Source organism: Crocuta crocuta, unplaced genomic scaffold (assembly GCF_008692635.1).
Source record: "Crocuta crocuta isolate KB4526 unplaced genomic scaffold, BGI_CrCroc_1.0 scaffold180, whole genome shotgun sequence".
Classification (NCBI taxonomy): domain Eukaryota; kingdom Metazoa; phylum Chordata; class Mammalia; order Carnivora; family Hyaenidae; genus Crocuta; species Crocuta crocuta.
This window is the reverse complement of record NW_027527549.1, coordinates 4755133-4772334: the sequence shown is the minus strand read 5'-3', so window position 1 is coordinate 4772334 and position 17202 is coordinate 4755133. Positions and strand designations below refer to the sequence as shown.

Below are 17202 nucleotides of genomic sequence, written 5' to 3'. Positions count from 1 at the left end.
TTGTAACTGGTAGAGGCTAAATATGAAATACTAAAAGCTAAAATACTAAAAAGCTTCAGCAAATAAAAAAAATAATAAAATAGCAAGAAAGAAGACAAAAACACAGCTAAAAAAGCAGAACAAAGAGAAACTACAAAATAATATAGTGAAACAAATTTAGATAAATTGGCAACAATGATAATCAGTATATAAAAACAGATTTTAAGGAAAAAATCATTCTTAAGAAGCAACAGAATCACTACATGATGATAGAAAGTTGCATATTACTAATAAGACCTAATAATTCTGAACTTGCACGGATCAAATGACACAGCTTCAACAGATATACAACAAAATTTGACAAAATTTCTAGGATGATTAAAAAAATCTAAATTTAAGGAAAGAGATTTTAACACCTCTCTAAATAATTGATAGATTAACCAGGCAATAAATCAGTAGGAATATTGAAAAAAAAAAAAAAGAATAATATGCACTCAATCATAGATCTTTACAAAGGTCACTGTTTCTATCAGTTAGGGAATATTATTCATTTTAAGTACACATAAAACATTTACAAAAGTGTAGCACAGATATTTCCATAAATTGTGTGTCAATGAATTTCAAAGAATAAACATCATTCAGAACAAATTAATCATAATACAATAAAGTTAAAAATGCATATTAAAAGGGACACCTGGGTGGCTCAGTTGGTTAAGCATCCAGCTTTGGCTCAGGTCATGATCTCGTAGTTCATGAGTTTGAGCCCCAAATCAGGCTCTGTGCTGACAGCTCAGAACCTGGAGCCTGCTTTGGATTCTGTCTCCCTCTGTCTTTGCCCCTACCCCAATTGTGCTCTATCTCTCTCTCTCAAAAATAAACATTAAAATTTTTTTTCAGAAAGTGAATATTAAAGTGATAACTGGGGAAAAATTCACACATTCGGAAACATAAAATTACATTTCTAGTAACTGATGGGTCAAAAAGAAATTACAAGGCTATACCAACCAATAATAAAATACTGCTTGTCAAAAGTTGGGATATAAAGTGAAAAGAGTACTTACAGGAAAATCTGAAGTCTTAAATAATTATATTAGCAAATATAAAAGGCTAAAATTAATGTACTAAACATCAATCTTTATAAATTTAAAAATAACAGAATACAACTCAGTAAATAGAAGGAAAAACAAAGATAAGAGTAAAAAATAATAAAATAAGAGACAAACATTCAGTACAGAGTGTCAAGTTATTTTTAGAAAAGACTAATCAGCAAATTTCTGGAAAGATTATTCAAGCAAAAAGGATGAAGGCACTAACACATAACCTTCAGAATGTAGGAAGAGATAGAGATATAGTTACCTTCAATTATAAAAATTATGGGAGATTATGGGACACCTGGGGGGCTCAGTCCGTTAAGCGGCTCAGGTCATGATCTCATGGTTGGTGGCTTTGAGCCCCACGTCGGGCTCTGTGCTGACAGCTAGCTCAGAGACTGGAGCCTGTCTTTGGATTCTGTGACTCTCTCTCTCTCTGACCCTTCCCTGCTCATGCTGTCTCTATCTCTCTCTCAAAAATAAATTTTAAAAAAACATTAAAATTAAAAAAAAATTTTGGGAGATTAAAACAACTTTATATCATTAATTCTTTTAAAAATGCAAATTTTTTAAACGTAAATGCTTGAAACTAACTCAAGAATAACTAGAAAACAGAAATAATGTTAAAACCATAAAGGATATCAAATCAGAGGCTAACTACATAAAACAAACAAACACAAAAGACCTCACCAGGCCCATACAGTTGTATAAGTGATCTCCACCAAACAACCTAGGAACTGATAATTCTAGTCTTATTCGAACTCTATCAGCAAACAGAAAAAGAGTACGTCCCAATCCATTTTACAGGCGAACATAATTTTGCTATCAAAACAAAACTAGGACAGTATGAAAATTACAAGTGAATTTCTGTTGTGGACAGAGATCATTTTAATTCCCCTGAAGCAATGAGAAGGATTGGGTTGAATTCAACTTACAATAATAAAAATATTTACTAACTGTAACAACATAAGAAAATGCCAAGAAATTTTCTTTTCAGCAAGCAGCAAATAAAAGTACTAAAACTGGAGACTCTACAGTTTTTCACCAGTAGAGATTCTGTATGTGCATGGATGAATAACACATGGCCTCCAGCTCCTGACAGCAGGACTCAGGTGAATAGACCATGTGGGACCTCCTCTGTGATGCATCCTGTGCAAATTCATACAGGTCTGTAGCAGTCATAAGATACCACTATGGACAAAACACCTAGGTAATAACCTGATCATTCTTTAAGGAACTCTGCAGTCAAAAATGAGATGAGAAGAAGGTTAAGAATGTGCCATACAAATGGGAAGTAGTAATATGCTGAGTGCTTTTTAATGAGAGGCGAAAAACCCCGTAGGACAAGGAGCTGAAGGAACAGAAATGAGGGTAGAGGGGAAAGGATGGTCAATAGATTGTAGTGAGTTTTGAAAGTGGGGGAATGGAGTGTGGTAGGCAAAAAATTGGTGTGAAAATAGACTACTATGAGTGTGAGTGCTGTCAATCCTTGGTAGTACCAAAAGACTAAGGTAAAAAAATTAAGTTGTTAACTGAATTCTAAGCCACATGAGAGTAGGGAGAGCATCTACCATGTTCTAAGTGTAGGTCCTGGCATGTAATAGACACTCAGCAAACTCTGTTGCATGAATGGATGTGTGAATGAATGCATACCTAATAAAATACCCTTCTACCGCAGGGTAGAAGGAACCATGCGGTATTGGATTAGAGTAATAAACATCTGCATGAATTTATATTTACCCAAATGGGTAGATAGAGATAATTATTGTGTATATGTGTATATGTATATATATGTATACATGTATATGGGTTAGTTCTTAATTCTGCCTAATGAAAGCACCAAGAAACGGACAACCCTATGGTAGCTACAAGCATTCCCAGCACCCAGATCTGGGGGTTTTAATTCCATTCTCCAATAAAAAGGACCAGGGCTCTTTGGAGATTCTAGGGCTGGAGAAGGAAATATGCAATATGAGCCTGGAGTATCTGGCAGTGCCAGAAAGTAAAGAAGGGATGAGAGAGAGAGAGAAGAGAAGAGAAAAGAAAAGAAAAGAAAAAACAATGAGGGAAGAATACGTCAAGGGAGCCCAAGAGTCAACTGAAAGAACTCCTTATGATTAAAACTAGAACAACCAAGCTAAGCACTAAATAAAAGAAGTAGTACTGGATTAAAACCTGAAGAATCAAAATTATTCATGAGTCCTTACTGATATAAAGAAATGATTGAATAAATAAATGGGAGAGAATAGATTTCTGATATGGAAGAATACCAATGTAGATACTGCCCCCCTCAGGGAAGTGGAGCATAACTCCTCGTACCTTAAGTGTGGGCTATACATAGTGACTTCCTTTCAAAGAAAGAAAGCATCAAAAGCTCGTGGTGAAGGGGGTACTTTATAGTGGAGAACCCTACCAGCCACTACCTCGGCCAGGTGTTCGAGGTTGACATCCTCAGTGATAAGCCAGGTTGATACCATGTGATGTCCTACTCCTAACTTGCACTTTATGTCTTTATTCTTTCTCCTCAATCCTGTGACTCCAGTCTAAGCATAAGAAAAACATCAGGCAAATCAAAATGGAGGGACATTCTGTAAAATACCTTACCACTTGAAACTGTCAAAGTCATCAAGAACAAGGAAAGTTCGAGAAATTATCACAGTTTAGAGGAACCCAAAGAGACAAGATCTCTGAATGTAATGTAGTGTTCTGGATACAATCTTGGAATGGAGAACTAGGTAGAAACTATTAGTTAATAATCAGTTAATAATAGGGCGCCTGGGTGGCTCAGTCGGTTAAGCGTCCGACTTTGGCTCAGGTCATGATCTCACCATTGGTGGGTTCGAGCCCCGCGTCGGGCTTTGTGCTGACAGCTAGCCCAGAGCCTGGAGCCTGTTTCCGATTCTGTGCCTCCCTCTCTCTCTGAACCTCCCCTGCTCACGCTGTCTCTCTCTCTCAGAAATATAAATAAAAACATTCAAAAAATTTTTAAATAATCAGTTAATAATAGCATATCAATATTGGTTCATTAGTTGTAGCAAGTTTACCATACTAATTTAAGATGTTAACAACAGGGAAGAGGGGCAGAGTAAATGGGGATTATGGTTTTTGAAAATTCTCTGTAAATCTAAACTACTCTAAAATAAAAACTATATTTAAGAAAAATACTAGCTAACATTTCCTGAGGGCATCTCATATGCCAACTGTTTTAAGTAGTTGGCTACTAACGACTTTAATCTTCACAACCACCCTGTAATGCACGCATGATTATCCCATTTCATAAAGAAGCTGAAGCAAAGAGGGGTTGAGTAATTTGCCCAAGGCTGTCACACAGCCTGCAAGGGCTGGAGGGGAGAATAGAGCCGAGGAGAAAGAATGTATAAGATGATCTCTAGAAATGCCTCTTAGCACCGTGATTTGACTCTCTGATTCTTCATAGATCTGTTGCACTGAAGAGTACAGGGAAAGTTAGAAAGAAAGAAAGAAAGAAAGAAAGAAAGAAAGAAAGAAAGAAAGAAAGAAAGAAAGAAAGCAAGCTAATATTGAGGCATTTTTGGAACTATGGTAACAGATTAATAGGGTTTCAAACTCTTAGCGGAGTAAAGGGGGAGGGGAGAGAGATTATGGATATAAATGTGAGTAACTTAAGCTTTATAAAAACAATTTCAATAAAACGAGGAATTTACTTGGTGGGAGAAATTGGCAATGGTTATTACCCAGAAATATAGTAGGGAAAATGACCACACTCTAAAGGATTAAGATAGCTGGCTCAGGTAGAGTGCATACCGTTACCCGAAAATAATCATAAAAGTTTTAAAATGTGGATGATTGTCAAATTGTGTAACTTGATTGTGAACAAAAGTAGAAGCCTAGAGATGGCCAGTGGAAGGGAGGGAAAAAGAAAAAAAAAAAAAACTTTTGAGAGCGTAAAGGCAGCGCTGCTTTGCATAAGAGAAAAAGTGCAACAATCAAAGCATAACAAAGAATGAGGTTTTATTTTGTTTAATATAGTAGAGAGTTGAAATATAAGAAAGAGTCAATGAAGCCATTATTTGGATAGGCAAACCTAGAAACGGTTGGCTCCTGCAAAGGAAATGGTGGAAGATCTGAATAGATTCATTCAGAAATGGGGTGAGGCAGAGAAAGCAGCCTCTAATACGACCTTTGGAAGCCATATTTGGTCTGTCGACTGACGTGCACAGGCTGAAATTATTGTCTGTTTGAACAAGTCTTTTCTTATAATCTTCCTTTTCCTCCTGATATCGGACTTCAAGTGTTTTCTTTTCCCTCGTCTTCTTTCCTTATTTCCATTTGTATCAGCCCTAAGACGGAGCTTTCATTATAGGTTTGCAGAGACTGTGCAGAGACTGCATTCAGAAAGGGACAGAGGTGGAGGGTAGGCACTGTTCCTTAAGATTAACAAATCCCGCCTCCTTTCTCAGACTGACACCTTCACAAAACAGAAGATTTCAATAAGAAAGTTTCCTTCCTATTATATTGTTACTGGTATGATTCTTTACATTTCAACCAAATCCTCTCTTAAACTTCTTAAAAACATAAAAGATGCCTGTGTTGTGAATATTTCTTTATACTTCACATAGAAGCCAGTGCTGATCAATATTGGGAAAAAAAAAGATTTCAAACAAAATACATATAATAAGAACTGTGTTCTAATGAATGTGATTTTTCAAAGAATTCACCACATATCAAACTATAGGAAGTGTAATTTTTTTAAAAAGCGCTCTTAAACATCAGTATATTTACTCAATGTTCTCCAGAGAAACATAAACAATAGAATAGATGGATACAGATACGGATATAGATACAGATATGGACACAGAGACATCTAAAATCTTTTCTTCCCCAGGATCCTTCCATGGTCTGGCATATGACAGTGTAGGCTCACCTCGACCATAGCTTTTGAAACTTCTACCCAGTAAAAAAAAACTTATTATTTAACATAGCACAAATTTATAAATGACAGACATCTGATAAAACATTAAGAAATCAAACATTTAGCTAAGCATTTAGAGAAATGCCTTACCATGAGTTATAGATTCTGAAATAGTCCCCAAAGGATTTACAGCAAATCCCTTCACTGAAGACATTTAAAATTAGATTCAAAGCAAAATTTGAGTGAGAGCACACAAACTCCCACACTAGCAAATATGAAACAGATGAATTTTAGCTTTTCCTATTTTTAATAGAGACAACCATTATTTTTCTGATTCACTAAAAAATAGATTTGGCATTCTAAACTCTTGGCCACAAACAACATAAAATGAAATAAAAATTAAATCAACATCAATTACGGTTCCAGAGACCTACAGGTCTAAGAGACAAGACATTCAAAGCCCAAACTGTAAACTTGGAGTCTTTTAATCATTCACAGAAACAGAGTTCTTAGGGAAGTTCTTCTTTAGAAGGTGATCTACTCCCACAGTCCCCACAGGTCACTGGGGTTTGGGACCTGAAGCACACTGCAGTTGATTTTAATTGCCACAATGATGCATAGGGAGAGATGTGATATCTGGGGTAACTGGCTTCTAAACAATGAGGGGCTTTAAAGATTAGAGTCAACACTTTAAATTGCACTCACGACTGAATAGGAAGCTAGTGCTGACCATAGACTGCAGGTGTAATATTCTCCATATGTTTTGAAATTTGTAGCTGCAAGAGATCAAGCCCTCTGCATCACACGCAATAAAAACTCAAGGACAGTGCGTGTAACATTGTATTTTGAAGGTTACAAGCACAAGGATCCTGATGTCAAATAACACAAACATATTGTGGGAAGTGTTCTTAGATGTAAAATGCCAGTCGGAGAAATTGGGGAATATCTGTGAGGCCTGCTTAGCCAAAGGCAAGCAGATCGTTGGAGCTAAATGTACTTTGAATACCTGAAATGCTGGCCTAGAATTGGATTGGTCCATAGCTCCTGATGTTACCTGATAACAGTAAGAACACTGGATGCATCAAGAGCTGGCTAGACCCATTATTTCAGGTATGAGAAATAATGCTTAGGCGGCACACCTAAATTAGAGTTCACTGAACACTACGAGATTGAGGTAGAAAATCTTAAAATAAAATAACTTGTTCAGTGATCACAGTATCCTAAAGAAAGAGCACATCCCTACAAGTAGACAGTCCCTGGTGAAGTAATATTGATGCAAAAATCAAACAAGCCAAAAGTAACCCTGCCGATGTGAAAGAAAATTTGCCATATAGTCTAGTTTTGTTTGAGCCACTGACATATGGGAAAATTTATGTAGTAAAGTTTATGCTTATAAAGTTTCAACTTATATTTAGTTGGGGAAACAATTTATTATACCAAAAAAAAAAAAAAAGCATAAATGTATGACAGATGGCAATGCTTTTTTTTCTAATCTTGGCAGGGTCACTTTTTAGCTGAACCGGCTCTCACTCCTGAAAACTATGAACATTGTCATTCACACCTATTTTCTGAAATTAAACAGGCCAATTCTATGATGAAACATCCTATAAATTTGGTTCCTGTATAATGTCTTCCCACTTTTGTCATAAATTACCTGGAGTGCCACTTTCCTTGGAATAATGAAATAGACCCAAAGTAGGCAAGAGGCATAAAACTTTCATTTCAAATTCTCTAAATCAGTTTTTAAAAATTTTCTACATAAAAAAAAAAATCTGTGAAATCTTCCATTCTGTTAGGACTTTTACAAAGGAAAGTGTCAAAGATTACCTTGCAAGTACATTCTTCGCTTCCTGAAATCTTTATTTTTGACGTTGAAACAATGTACCATTCCTTTAAATCATTTGCTAAGTTATAATTTATGTTCATAGATGTCTTAGTGACATGGTTCATTTTCTGAAAAAAGAGCAAAAATTTCCATAGGTGTATCTGACTGTAAGCAGACTAATTTATTGTATTACTTTAATAGGCAAACCACTTCTTTAAAAGGAAGTTTATTAACTTGATATTCTTTATCAAGTGAAAGAATGTACTGTATATGCAGGTGGAGGGCAAGGTGAAGGCTGCAAGTGGGTGGGTAATGATTAAATGCAGTCTCCCTCCCTTCTGGAGCCTAACCTAAGAGCAAAGATTAGATTGTAGCCAAGGGTTACATCCCCCCTACTTGAAAGTAACAAAGTTGTTTTCTCAGACAATTGTGGGAAGGCTGGCTACCCTCAGGTTTATCAAAAGCGGACTCTCAAATGAAAGTTATCAAAAACGTTAGAGTACCAAACTCTAGTATTTCCGCAGCTTAAGAAAATAAAAGTCTATTTTTCATGCACTTAATAGTCCCAAACAGTGCCTTTGGCAGAGAAGATCAGGGATAAAGGAGACTTTGGAATCTCCTTGCCACAGCATTCAGAAATTCAAGGCTTTTATTGTCACCCCAATATCCAGGCAGATCAGGAAGCGCATGAATGATGCTTGGGAGATACTTTTAAGGGCCAGGCTCGGGTGTGGTGATTTATCACTCTGCTCATGTCCCATGCCTAGAACTCAGTCACAAGTTTCCATCTAAGGATAAAAAAGGCTGAAAAATGTCTGATTCTCATAGTAGGAGGAAAGAAAATGAAATGTTTGGTGAGCTGCTAGTTACTTTTTTCCACAATATCTGTCACAGAAGTTTTATTGCTGCAAAAATTGGGGCTAGACAGCTGTCACTTATAAGACAAAGCTAGTGACATTTTCTCAGGAATGTTAAAAAACACTTCATTTTACTTTTTTCTCCTTATTCCATTTTCCCCTTCATTTCTCTTTTTTTTTTTTTGCTTTTTTTAATGTTTTATTTATTTCTGAGAGCGAGAGAGAGAGCGAGTGTGAGCAGGGGAGGGTCAGAGAGAGAGGGAGACACAGAATCTGAAGCAGGCTCCAGGCTCCGAGCTAGCTGTCAGCACAGAGCCGGACGCGCGGCTTGAACCTACAAACCGTGAGATCATAACCAGAGCCGAAGTCAGACGCTTAACCGACTGAGCCGCCCAGGTGCCCCTTCATTTCTTTCTTATCTGCAACCTATTTTATTAATCATCTGCAAGTGATTTGGCTGAACTGATTGTCCATAATGTTTTATTTTGAAATCTGTATTCATATTCAAGAAGAAAGAAAATTAGTAACATAGCATGACATGCATAAACATGAGTTAATTTTTTTAATAAAATCTAACTGGAGGGCCAACAAACTTTTTACTGCTTTTCTAATAAAAACACAAGACTCTTTTCCCAAACACTTTAAAGCTATGGGAAGAATTATGATCAAATGAAGAATGATGTAATAAATGATTACTTTTTTTTTGCCTCTAAGCAATCCATCTTTATATTCAAGCTCCAATCCAAAGACAGTTTTCATGTTATAAAGAAAATTTTAATGAAGGACAAAATTTTGGAAAAATTTCTATGATAATATATCAGTGGCAGCCTAGGTAGTTGCCATAGAAACCCTCAGGAAAATCTCTTTCTGGCACAGAAAGATTCCTCTGGATTCACTGTGCATCAGACATTTAATTCTCATGACAAGAAGAGAGGGCTTCTAGATAGGACTTGTGACTAGGCTGCATGGATCTAGTCCCTCTCACAAGGGAAATACACATTTGGCAACAAGAAAGGAAAGGTTGACAGTTTTTGTAAATTTCCTGTGAAAAGACTGTTTCTAGAAATGGTGCTTCCTCTTTAGTATCTGTATTAAAGAATTGGGTGGGAGGAAAAACTTTCCCCAGGTAGGTCCACATTATGAATAGGACTTGAGAAGCAGCAGTATTTTTTTAGATATTTCTAATGTTTACTTTTGAGAGCCAGAAAGACAGAGTGTGAGTGGAGGAGGGGCAGAGAAAGAAGGAAACACAGAATCCAGGCTCCAAGCTGTCAGCACAGAGCCTGATGTGGGGCTTAGAACTCACGGACTGAGAGATCATGACCTGAGCTGAAATCAGACGCTTAACCAACGGAGCCACTCAGGTGTCCCAAGCAGCAGCATTTTTAAACCTGCTCCCCACCCCACCCCAAATTGAAGTAAGATAGTAGGGGCCAGATATCATGATGGTCCTTGCACACATTTCTTCAAAGAAAGCAATAAAAAGAGTTAGAACATCTTCACCTGTAGGAGGTCAGCTGACAGGTTGTGCTGAATGGAATTAAGCTGCAGGCTCGTGATGAAATTAAGCATCACCTTAGCCATCCCTGGTCCATTAGGATAATAGAAGCATCTCACCTGCAGGCAAGTGCAGGGTTTGGGAGGAATAGTTAAGCATTGTATTTTATAGGTACTAAAAACAAAACACTTCTGGTTGAATTCTACCCCCATCTGCCCTTAAATTAGTCTTACTGCAATAAAAAAATAAATAAAAGTAATAAGTCTAGTCCCCCTCCCCCCAAAAAAGGGGTATCTCTCATTTTGGCAGTCCTAAAACAGGTGTTGTAGAGGTTACTTAAGCAGGATGGATCTAAGATTCAGGGAATCGGGCTTCTAACTCTGGTGCCATAAGTCATACACTGTGGGACTTGGAATAAGGCTGTTGTAAGAATTAAAGGAGACAACTATGTACAAGGTATAGCCAGTGACCATGAGACAGGAGTGGTTGTTATTACCATTATTATTATTACTCTCGTTAGTATTTGGGGGACTCTGATCTTTTAGGTAGTGGTGAGTGTGGAGTTGTAGGGGAGGGGGGAGATTCTACTTCCCAGTGGAGGACAATTTGAAAGAACTGGGGCTGATTAGGCAGAGAAGACGATTTAGAAAGACGTTAATCCTGACTGCACTTATATAAAGGATCGCTTGGAGAAGTGATCCGACTGGGGAGACGACCCAAGACCCAAACAGAGGATGGAGGTCCGGGAGATAAATTTGGCTTCACATAGGAAGCATTTGGGGCAAGTTAGAATCGAGGAGAAAATTGCATGGAATGCCTCTTGAGGGAGGCAGTTCTCCGTTTTACGTTAACCAGGATGGAAGAAATTTTGGTGTTTAAGTCGTGGACAGGATTCCAGGGATTTTGAGTTTCTAGACAAAACCTCGGACTACAGAGGCTCCAAGAAGCAGCAGAGTGAAGGCAAAGCGAGTAAAAGGAAGCCAGACAACCTCGAGGCCAGCCTCGTCCTGAGCCTCCCCATCTCGCACAGTTTTCCCCCTGGAAAATCTAAAATGTAACCTGGGAGTCCAGCCTCGGCCTCAGAGTTGCCTCCAGCTGGGAAGCCCCGTTGCTATGGCGACGGGAGCGGTTGGCCGGAGGATTCAGAGCAGGTTTGGGGGAGGGGAACCGCATTGGTTCAGGGATGAGGCGTGGCTTCGGTTACCATGGCAGCGGGGACGCTTAGTCTGGGCCTGAGACCAGTTTAGAAGCCGATGCACCTCCCGTCCTTTGCATGGCACCCAAGAAAGAGAAAGGCGGGACTCTGAACGCCAGTTCAAAGATATGGGAACCCTCGCTCATCGCTGCACACTTCAATCAGGTGAGCGCAGAGCCCTGAAAGTCCTCTCGGACCCCGGCAATGCCAAAGCCCCACCAGACCCTCCGGGCAAGGCAGCCAGGCTCGCTGGCTTTTCCAGACGCCACCGCCGCTTAATTCCGCTCTCCTAGGCCTGGGGGTTCCGCACACTAAACGCCCCACGAGTGGGGGGTTACGCGAACAAGGAAGGGGGCACCGGGTGAATCAGTGCGATTTCAAAGGGTGGAGAAACCTGTGTGAGGGGGGAGGGAGGTGGTGTAGCTCTGACACCTCGAGATCCTTTGCAGCGAAGTCGCCTAGATGGCACTCCAAAATGACAGTGGAGTTGTCTTTATGAACGGTTTGCTTTCTGCTGACATCTGAAGGAAGCATCCGGTCAAATCATCCTAGCCGGGCCTGTAGTCAGTAAGGCTTACTAAATGCTGTAGGAAGAGAGACCTGGAGTAGTAAAGATACCGACGTATTTAATACAAATGAACCTTCTGCAGAGAGGAAAAGACGAGATTCCTCTGCAATGCCCTGATACCACAACACCAAAGTTTTAATATAATTTGAAGGTATTGTAAGAGACAGAGTACTGAGGGGCTGGGTGCTAGACTCACCCATAGGGTGGCAAAAAGGCGCCAGGCAATCTATAACCCACTGGCCACATGACAAATTGCACCACATCCCAACCAGACTAGCTCCCCAACCCACTCTTTCCCACCAGCATTTAGTTGGTTGGGGAGCCCAATAGCGCTCGTCACCTGCTCCTGGGAATACACTGCTACACTTAGTTGCTTCTAAGTCCAAGAGGACATTGGATGGAGAAAGGTTGATTCTGGGACTTCTGGGCTGCCATTCATTCCAAAGTACTTTAAAAACTGGAAAAACACTTTTTTCCATTTTCTATGTGTACATACAGTGCACTAGAGAATCAACACTTAAAGGAAAAACACATCCAAAATCTTATGATGCCCTCGTGAGAAATTCGCACTTCTGCGTCCTTATTTTCTACTGTAATTGTTTTTTTTCCCCTAAGAACGGTAATTCTGTCTGATAAGTAATTCTACCTAATGAAGAATTTCATGAAAGTGGTTAAGAGGCTGCTGATGACATGACATCATGGAATTTGGCGTTATTTCTATAATGTTAAGAATGAAGGATGTCGGCTCCGTAATTCTGTTACATTCTCAAATTCTCAAAGATGTTTTTCAAAATACTCTGTAAAAGCACCCTCTCTTTTGCTTTTATAAGTCAGCACTGGCCAAAATAACTTTTTCTCCACTTTCTTTGAGATTGTGTAGGCCAAGTTTGGGCTTGGAGTGAAGCTTTCTGCTTGAATTATAAACTGCTGAACAACAGAATTTGATGGAGGTGCTGACACTGCATTAGCTTTAGTGTTGCAAATATGAAGCTATAATTTTCCTAGTTGAATGGAAAACCTACAGACAGTATTTTTCCTCATGGCTTGAAAACCTGAAATAATACTCAGCCTTCTCAGTTCTGCTCAAACAGTATAATTTCAATAAATCTTATATATTAAAAGAAAGAATTTGAACCCAAAGTAATGTGTAGTTTTAACAACAAAGGCTGAACTTCTTCAGTTTGGTGGAATACATGTATTTTAAGGGCAGAGGAAGACAATTCCCCTCTACCTCCTCTCCTATTTTTTTTTCTCAGTTTGATTTCATGTCTGCTCCAAGAGGAAAGTTCTGGATTAATTAACCCAGCAGTCCAGTGCTCAGAGGCGTGACTTAACCACCAATGTAATAGATTCTGGATTGAGGTTAAAGAGGACTTATAGAGGTGTTATCCCTGACTCCTAGGGTTTAGCAAAGTGCTTTGCACATAGTAGGTGCTCAAAAAATGCTTTACCTTAGCACCCAAAGTTTCTTTCTGTACAGTTGCTATGCAGGGAAATATTGTGTGCCAGTATGTATAGTTGAGTGCGTGTGTGTCTTTCTCAGTGTTCCATAAGCCAGTTTAGAATTAACTAATTAAAGAATCGACATCAGTAATGATTTTGAACTTCCATACACATGGAGCTACACTACACTTTAATGAGAATCAGTAAGTTCACAGTCTGGTTTCAGTGAATTTACCTCGTATCAGTATTTTGGGCTGTCCTTTCAGGCTGGAATAATTGCTAATTTTTTAGTATGTTTTAGTTGGTCCTAAAACACAAAAGGATAGCAAATGATACAAGGTAGTCTGTTACTAAGCACTGAATGATTAGATAAAGAGTAGACTAAGCACTAAATGACTAGCTAGAAGTTAGGAAGATGAATGTTGGCTGGGATGGTCAGGAAATGTTTTATCAAATTACTTGGCTTTAACTAGGCCCTAAAGAATGGGTAGACTTTGAGCTGGTAGAATGAAGGAGGGTGATTATTTTATGTAGGGCGACCAATATATGCAATAAATAAATCTGGGACATTTAAATTCAGAGAGAAATGTGGATTAGACTGTTTTGGCATACATTGCTCCTAAACTAATCCCACCAATCAAAACGTCATTTACTAACTTTGCTATCCAGGTATTGAAACATTTATCTTATTAATATAAGATATAATTATAAGTATAATATAATATAGATATATATTATTAATATGTATAATTATTAATATAATTAAGATATAATTATTAATATAAAATATTTAGGCATGTTGGCAATAAGATTATAAAGATTATAAAAATACATCTTAGTGTGGGCTTGTATGTGGCATAGACCTTATTATCTCCAGCAGCATTAGGGAGTTAAAGATGCTTTTAAAGATAAACTAGGGGCACCTGGGTGGCTCAGTCAGTTGAGCATCCGACTTCAGCTCAGGTCTTGATCTCACCGTTTGTGGGTTCAAGTCCTGCGTCGGGCTCTGTGCTGACAGCTAGCTCGGAACCTGGAAGCTGTTTCAGATTCTGTGCCTCCCTCTCTCTCTCTGACCCTCCCCTGCTCGCGCTCTCTCTCTCTCAGAAATAAAACATTAAAAAAAGATGAACTAAAATCTTAACACAACTGTCAAGGCAGCCCCTACTGGCCACAGTGAGAGGGAAAGGTGTTAAGTTAAGCCCTCAAGGACCGAAGGTGCTATTTGGAAACCTTCTGGTCTAAGATATTTTTATTTGTACTTTTTTATCGTGGTAAAATATAATAACGAAATTTGCCATTTCCACCATTTTTAAATGTACCGTTGGTGGTATTGAGTACATTCATGTTGTTGTTTAATCATCACCTCCATCCCTCTCCAGAACTCTTTCCCTGACTACACCCATGAAAGAATTCCCCATACCTCCCTCCCCCTAGCTCCTGGCAACCACCATTCTATTTTTTGTATCTGTAAATATAATGAAATATTTCATTGTAAATGTATTCATCCAGTGCTTGTCTTCCAGTGACCAGAAGCATAATGTCCTCAAGGTTCATTCATGTTGTAGCATGTATTAAAATTGCCCTGTTTCTAAGGCTGAATAATATTCCATTGTATGTACAGAGTACGTTTTATTTATCCATTCACCCATCGACAGGTACTTCTAACTCTTGGCATTGTGAATAATGCTGCTATTAATAGGAGTATACACACTTACAAAAAGAATATGAGTGTCCAAAAATCTGCTTGAGTCCCTACTTTCAATTTTTTTGAATTGGAAAATTCCCACTGGAAGTGGGAATTGCTGAATAGTATGGTAATTGTATGTTTAATTTTTTGATGAACCGCCATAACATTTTCCACAATGGCTATACCATTTTATATTCCCACCAGCAATGCACAAGGGTTCCAATTTCTCCACAGGGTCAGCAGTACTTTTAAAATTCTGGGGGTGGAGAGAGACAGAGAGACAGAAAGAGAGAGAGAGATTCAGCCGTCCTAATGAATGTGAAGTCGTATTTTAGTGTAGTTTTAATTTGCATTTCCCTAATGATTAGTGATATCAAGCATCTTTTTTATGTACTTCTTGGCCATTTGTATGTCTTCTTTTTCCCACATTTTTAATGGAGTCCTTGGGTTTTCTTTACTGTTGAATTATAGGACTAATTTATATTCTGGATATTAACCTTTTATGAGTTATATGATTTGCAAATACTTTTATTCCATGGGTTTCCTCTTCATTCTGTTGACAGTGTCCTTTGATGCACAGCATGTTTAATTTTGATGATGTTCAATTTATCTAGTTTTTCTTGTGTTGTCTAGGCAAGAAAGCACTACCAAACCCAGTGTCATGATGCTTTTCCTGTGTTTTCCTCTAAAATTTTTATGGTTTTAGTCCTGCATTTAGATGTGTGGTTCATTTTGAGTTAATTTTTGTATATGGTGTGAAATATATGTATATATATATATTTTTTTGCATGTGGATATCCAGTTTTCCCAGAACCAGTTATTGAAAAGGCTGTCCTTTCTCATGGAGAAAGGGTGGGGCAAGGGAGAGTATAAGAGCCAAAAAAAAATGTCCTACCTTATTGAATGTGGCTTTTCCTTCACTGGGCATTGCTTGGTGCTTTAGGTCTTTGACTGGTTTCAGTGTTTCTATAAAGTTATTTCAGTCTGTCTCAAGTTGTTTTTCCTATGTTTCCAGAGGGCACAGAGGGCATGTAACTGCCTAGTCTGCCATTTTTTTTTTTAATGTCCCTGTGGTCTAAGAGGGCTTGTAATCAATTCTGATCTTCTCATTTCTTCCAAGCCTAGTGTAAGACACGTGACACTGAGAAAGCGGATATTATGTAGAAACTTTGTTGGTGACAATTTAGGAAGACTTTCCACAGTTGTCCAAACAATATAGCCATTCCCTCTAGGAGCTTACAGATTGCACAAGACCTGCCTTTGGGTAATGTCACATGGCTTCAAAATGAGTGGGCTCCGTGTTTCAATTGGAATTTCGTGTTATGGTCAGAGCTTTGGTATCAACATGGGTTAAAAGAACCTCACAATGTTTTCTTTGTTAAGTGACAGTGTGATAACACTATAGAAAATATTCAAAATTCAGATGCAAATCCATTTTTATTTCTTTAAGATGTTATGAACATGCCTCTCAGATGTGTTCTTCATGGTTCCAGGTTCCCCACAAGTTTGTTTGGGTTGATTTAGATATCTCACAGAGTTCTGGAGATTTTGCTAATTTTAATTGTTAAGCCCTTTCATATTTTCAGATTATCTAGGGATGGTTATTTCTTTGTTCCTGGTTTAAGGCCTCATTTTTTAAAGTTTATTTTTATTTATTTTTGAGAGAGAGAGAGTGAGCAAACAAGCCAGGAAGGGACAGAGAGAGGGAGAGAGAGAATCCCAAGCAGGCTCCATGTTATCAGTGCAGAGCCTGATGCAGGGCTTAGTCTCCTGAACCATGAGTTCATGACCTGAGCTGACATAAAGAGTTGGATGCTGGGGGCACCTGGTTAAGCATCCAACGTTGGCTCAGGTAATAATCTTATTGTTCTGGAGTTTGAGCCCTGTGTCAGGCTCTGTGCTCACAGCTCAGAGCCTGGAAACTGCCTCAGATTCTGTGTCTCTTTCTCTCTCTGCCCCTCCTCTACTTATGCTCTGTGAAATAAATATTTAAAGAAATTTTGTTTAAGAGTCAGACACCAAAGCAACTGAGCCACCTAGGTGCCCCTAAGGTTTCATTTTTATGCAGCCTTAACTCAAGAGACCATCTTTTGGCATAGCAACTGTTCCATTTGCTTACTATGACCCACCAGAAAAAAAAAAAAAAAAAAAAAAAACACAGAAAAAAT

General features: G+C 38.5%; 1 protein-coding gene and 1 long non-coding RNA gene across 2 annotated transcripts in view; one reads left to right on the top strand and one right to left on the bottom strand.

The window, feature by feature from the left end:
• Positions 1–5038: 5038 nt before the first annotated feature.
• Positions 5039–11251, bottom strand: LOC144234683 (uncharacterized). The gene is made up of 4 exons (XR_013336039.1): positions 11201–11251; positions 10147–10260; positions 7789–7914; positions 5039–5517 (listed from the first exon to the last, which is right to left on the bottom strand). It is a non-coding gene; the product is annotated as an uncharacterized LOC144234683 (long non-coding RNA).
• Positions 11252–11366: 115 nt separating this feature from the next.
• Positions 11367–17202, top strand: part of SPAG17 (sperm associated antigen 17) — a 234340-nt gene continuing 228504 nt past the window's right edge. Inside the window, exon 1 of the mRNA XM_077767475.1 lies at positions 11367–11501. Coding sequence (XP_077623601.1) covers positions 11415–11501 — 87 coding nt within the window. The 5' untranslated portion in view covers positions 11367–11414. The remainder of the gene's footprint in view (positions 11502–17202) is intronic.